This window comes from Ammodytes marinus (assembly GCF_949987685.1).
Source record: "Ammodytes marinus genome assembly, chromosome: 5".
Classification (NCBI taxonomy): Eukaryota; Metazoa; Chordata; class Actinopteri; order Uranoscopiformes; family Ammodytidae; genus Ammodytes; species Ammodytes marinus.
Window position 1 is genome coordinate 3,313,425 of NC_137234.1, and position 5,429 is coordinate 3,318,853.

Here is a 5,429-nt window from a genome sequence, read left to right on the forward strand (position 1 = left end):
ACAGACAGACAGACAGACAGACAGACAGTGAGAGAGGGGGGTGGGGCAGGGGGGGATCCGGTTCCAGTTTGTTGCAGGAAATAGTAAACTTAACTTAAGTGTTTTGTGTTTTCTTCTTGTGCGTCTGAAAGCAGAAACTGAAAAACGTCTCCGCTGTGTTTGTTTGTTTTAGTTTGAAACTTAAAAACTGTTAAAAAGGACAAAGAGGAAAGAGAGAGAGAGAGAGAGAGAGAGAAATGCATGATGGGAGTTAGAGTTCATTCCAGCTGTAGCTTGTCGCCGCAGTAACAGTCCCGAGGGTTCCATTTGAGAGTTCCGTTCGAGGGTTCCGTTTGAGGATTCCGTTAGAGGGTTCCGTTTGAAACAGCTTTACGATCGCTGCTGTGGAGGTAAACGGTCCCGACGGCTTCAGTTTGTCCAGCGACTGGTCTACACGTGGCAGCCATCTTGGATCTAGGAAGCCATCGCCTGGAGAGAGAAGAAGGGGTTAGGAGTGTAACCAAGGGCCAACCACAGCGACCCACTTCAGCATCCAATGTGGAAGTGACAAACATTGCAGTACCTTCCGGTGGCCACCGGTGGTACCAAAAGTGAGCAATTTTTCCTTGACTCCAATGTTAAACAGGCCTTTTTCACAGTCTCATTAAACCTATTTACGGGTTGGTCCACAAAACCATTCTAGTCTGTATGTTTAGGTCATACACAACACTGAGGGGGGTGAATTTTTTTCTAACGGGCTAGTTTTTATTCTTTTGGAGGTTAAAATGTATGAATAATTAGGGGCGCAGTCTCTTGAGTGACAGCTGTCGATGCCCTTTTTCAGTAAGAGGAAATGAGGCGTAGTAAAAATCTGAGAAGATGGCGACACGCACAGGCCAGGACGATTGGATGCAGTTGGAATAAATGAGGTCAGCCCGGATTCTACAGCCATTTTATATACTATCTATGGTGTCACCAGGGGGACGGAGATATACTTAATACGTTCATAACCATAGGCTGTTCCTGTCTGCCTGCTGTCAATCGTTTTGTCTTGAAGGCCTTATTAATACAAAGAAAATCACATAACTTTTCAAGGATGGTCTTTTATGATCATCAGAGGAAAAATTTAACTGTTTCATAAACATTTAAAAGTTCCTCGGTAGGTCGGTTTATAAGCTGATCCTCTCCTGCAGGTCTTGGTAATCAAATCCCGCCCTAAATGGCCAAAGTTTTACCAAAAAACAACAATAAAAAACACATTAAACGTCTATGGAGTTCTCTAGTACTCTATATATGGAGAAAATCTGTTATGAGATCTGCAGAGAAGTTTAAACAGATGTCAGTCTTTCCTTGACCATATTGACAGCGCGGAAGTGACCTTCATGACACCTTTTTGACTTTTTATTTCCTGCTTAACCTTAACCTCAAGTTTAAACAATGTCCTTAGAAACCTGTAAAGTAGAGTACGCCATGTTTATGTTTATTTTATCTTTTGTTTATTTTCAGTTTTTCTGTTGTGTTTGTGTTCTTTAAAAAATCCAAAAATAAAACTATTAAAAAACACATTAAACGGAAATGTTATGTAATTTTGCCTTTTCAGACTGATTATCTAATTGAATTTCTTCATTAGTCTGATTATTACAATATCGTTATCGTTTTATTGGAGTGTGTTTGCGCCTCACCAGCTACTGCTAGTTTTATCTTAATTTACTCTTTTATACTTTTTATAAAAATTAAGAGGGGGTAGGACCAGAAAAGTTTTTTTTTAACTTCTTCCTATCCCTATTGAACATGAACTATATTATTTGAGTTATGTATTTGTTGTTTAGGATCCCATTTGTTTGTTTTTTTTAATTTATTATTCTCCTTTTTTATTGCTCAATTGTTTTATTTATGTTTGTATTATTATTTTTTTAACCATGTTCAATAAAGACTAATAATAATTTATTTGTATTACATTTTTTATGTGACTGTCTGTTTATGTCTTGTGGTCTCTATGTCTGGTATCACTTTGCAGTTCCTTGTATTGTAATTATATTAAAATTAAAAGTTCCTTGTAAGTGTGTTTTCCAAATTGTTTTTTTGTCCACAAAAAAAGGATACGAATACATATAAAAAAAAAGCTGAATCAAAAAAAAAACCCACATTAAACGGCTGCTTTATTTACAATATTTAGCCTTTTCAGACGTGTTATTTTATTATATTTCTTCACTAGTCTGTCTTTATCTTTATATTTAACACATTTAAAGCCCATGGAGTTCTCTAATACTTTATATATGGAGAAAATCCGTTATGAGATTTCAGGGAAAGCAGAGAAGTTTAAACAGATATGTCAGCCTTTCCTTGACTATATAACAGCGCGGAAGTGATCTTCATGACACCTTTTTGACTTTTTATTTTCTGCTTAACCTCAAGTTTAAACAATGTCCTTAGAAACCTGTAAAGTAGAGAACTTGGTTGGTCATCCTCCACCCCCCCCCCCCTCTCTCTCTCTCTCTCTCTGTCTCTCTCTCTCTCTCTCTCTGTCTCCCCATTTCAACTCTGTACTATCTAATAAAGCTTGAAAATACCAACAAAAAAAAAATCTTAAAAAAAACCCACATTAAACGGCTGCTTTATTTACAATATTTGGCCTTTTCAGACGTGTTATTTTATTATATTTCTTCTCTAGTCTGTCTGTTATCATCTCTTTATTGTTGTCTCAGAGCCTCTGTCTGTGTCTGATGCTGTGACAGCGCCTCACCAGCTGCGCCTGCTGTCGGAGCAGCGGCCGGGGAAGAGTTTCTCTGCGGACCTGAACTGACTCCGCCCTCCTGGCAGGACGACTGGCCCCGCCCCTAAGAGGTGATGTCACACCCTCCTCTGTCACCGGGGAAACACGATCTGAGAGAGAGAGAGAGAGAGAGAGAGAGAGAGAATAACAGAGAATTAGGGTTGTTAAAAAAAATAATACACAGATGTCATTAATCTTTTATTTTTTGCCGGTTTTGTTTGTCTTAATATATTGTGAAAAAAAAAAAGTCGATACACAGATACTACCGCTAATTGATAAAAAGGAGTATCGGTTTAGATCGTCATTTGCAGTAGTATCGATACCAACCTACAGAATATTAAAGAAAAAGTCACTTCATTCTTGTTTTTGTTTGTTCTCCCCCCGTATCAAAAATGGTTTTGACCAGCTTAATCAATTATATGCAGAAAATATTAATCCTTTGGTTAAAAGTATCAAAGAAATGTTAACAAGATGGAGGAGTCTCCCTGTCTCATTTCTAGGTAGAATCAACATCATCAAGATGACAGTCCTTCCAAAAATACTGTATCCCATGTCCATGCTGTTTGTGAATCTTAATACAGACAACATAAAAACTATCAATAAAGCCATATCGGACTTTATTTGGAACGGCAGGAAACCCAAGATCAAATTGGTAACACTACAGCTTCCAAAGGAGCAGGGTGGATGGGGTTTACCAAATATAGAATACTATATACTATCCTTACAAGCCAGGATTATTTCTTCTTGGGTGAATGAATGTGCAGACTCCCCATGGCTTAATATAGAGTCAGTTGTTTGTAAACCCTTCTGTCCTGTGAACCTGCTGGGTAAAAGCTCTAAAGAACTGCCAAATATTGCTAAAAACAATCATTTGATAACTAATGTATTGCTGGCTTGGAGAAAGCTTTCTAAAATATTCCATAACACTCATCCTCTTCGCTTTATAACAACATTGACAGATAACCCTGAGCTTTCCCCATTGGGAAGTGGATCAGACTTCACACTTTGGCAAAAAGCGGGTGTTGTCAGGGTATTTGACCTTTTTGAGAATGGGAAATTTAAGACATTTGAAGCACTGAAATCTCAATATCATATTCCAAATAGAGACTTCTACAAATATTTGCAGGTCAGACACTTTGTGTATAAGATAAACAATTCGCTGGAAACCCCACACGACTCCCATCCGTTAGATAGATTTTTTCTGAACTATAAACAGCAAAAACATTTTATATCCAAGTTCTATTCTGAGATGTTGAGCTTGAATCAAGGCAAACTTGCATGCTTAAGAACATCATGGTGTAATTTGCTTAACTGTGTAATAGAAGATGATGCGTGGGATGAGATCTTGCGACTGCCCTCCAAAATTTCAATTTGTAACAGATATAAAGAGTCACAATATAATATTTTACATAAGGTCTACATATCGCCCTATATCTATAGCAAGTTTACAACAGGAGCCTCTCCAAACTGTCCAAAATGCAAATCTCATGTAGGTACAAGGTTGCATTGCTTGTGGGAATGCGAAAAAACTAAAATATTTTGGAAGGCAGTATGCACAGGTATCAGTACAGCAATAGGTCAGCAGGTATCATTAGACCCACTTCTTTGTCTGCTTGGAAATATCCCTGTTTCTCTTAAAAATAATGAAGATGTGATTCAGTCGCTTTTAATGCTAGCGAGAAAAGCCATAATGGTGAAATGGGTCGGTGAGGACCCTCCCTCTGTTTCCACATGGAAATCTCTCATCTTGGATGTTGTGACCCTGGAAAGACTCAGACACTACATTAATGGAAAGACTCAGCTTTTTCTGCAAAAATGGAGGAAACCACTGGAACTTTTGGGACTGGACTATATTTTGAATTTGAATAGATAGAAGTAATGTTTTACAATGATCACAAATGTGTTATGGATACAATGGAAATGGCTTTGTCACATATTGTACTTGTACTGCTGTCACTGTTAAAACAAGTATCTCGCTTAACTATTAATATCATCTTTAATATTTTACTATATGGACCGGTCTGGTAGCAATGTTGTATGTTTATTGTTGTTTATTGTGTTGTTTGTACATTTGTCTTAAAAAAAGAAAAATGTAATAAACAGAGCTTTAAAAAAAAAAAAAAAAAAAAAAAATGGTTTTGAGTTTTCTGACTATCGGTATCGAGTTAGAAATTCTAGTACTTTGTGAACCGTACAGACAGCACACACTGAGTCAAGCTGCTGAATCACTGGGACGGTGTGGTGGAGATCCTGGAGCCCAAACTCAAGACACAGGCATGTGCAATTTAAACGTATGAAGGTGCCAACACACTGCAATCCGCGTGATCATATTGTGTCCGCCGCCGGCCGCCCGACCAGAGTAGCCTTCTCCTACTCTCACAGAACCTATGGGAGAAAACTGTGACGATTATGTTTTCATCCATCTTAATTTCCTCTGTCCGTCGTCCCGAAGCGAGTGACGTCGGGAGGAGCACAACGCTGATTGGCTATCGCGGCGCGGCCGGCGGCAAAAAGTTCAATATTTTCAACTCCTGCGGTGGCCGCGCCGCGCCGCCCTGGCCGCGTGAACCGCGCAAAACACATTGACTTTCTATGTAAACTCGCCGCGCGGCGGTGTGCAGTGTGTTGGCACCTTAAGTAAAATGACAGAAAAGCCCTTTTTAAGAGCAGACAGAAA

General features: G+C 38.7%; 1 protein-coding gene across 3 annotated transcripts in view; it reads right to left on the reverse strand.

Annotated features, from left to right (window-relative positions):
• Positions 1–5,429, reverse strand: part of LOC307250473 (bromodomain-containing protein 1-like) — a 32,853-nt gene continuing 27,424 nt past the window's right edge. For all 3 annotated transcript variants that reach the window (XM_080027579.1, XM_080027578.1, XM_080027577.1), the window contains exons 18-19: positions 2,723–2,862; positions 1–468 (exon numbers count right to left, since the gene is read on the reverse strand). In XM_080027579.1, coding sequence (XP_079883705.1) covers positions 454–468; positions 2,723–2,862 — 155 coding nt within the window. In that variant the 3' untranslated portion in view covers positions 1–453. The remainder of the gene's footprint in view (positions 469–2,722; positions 2,863–5,429) is intronic.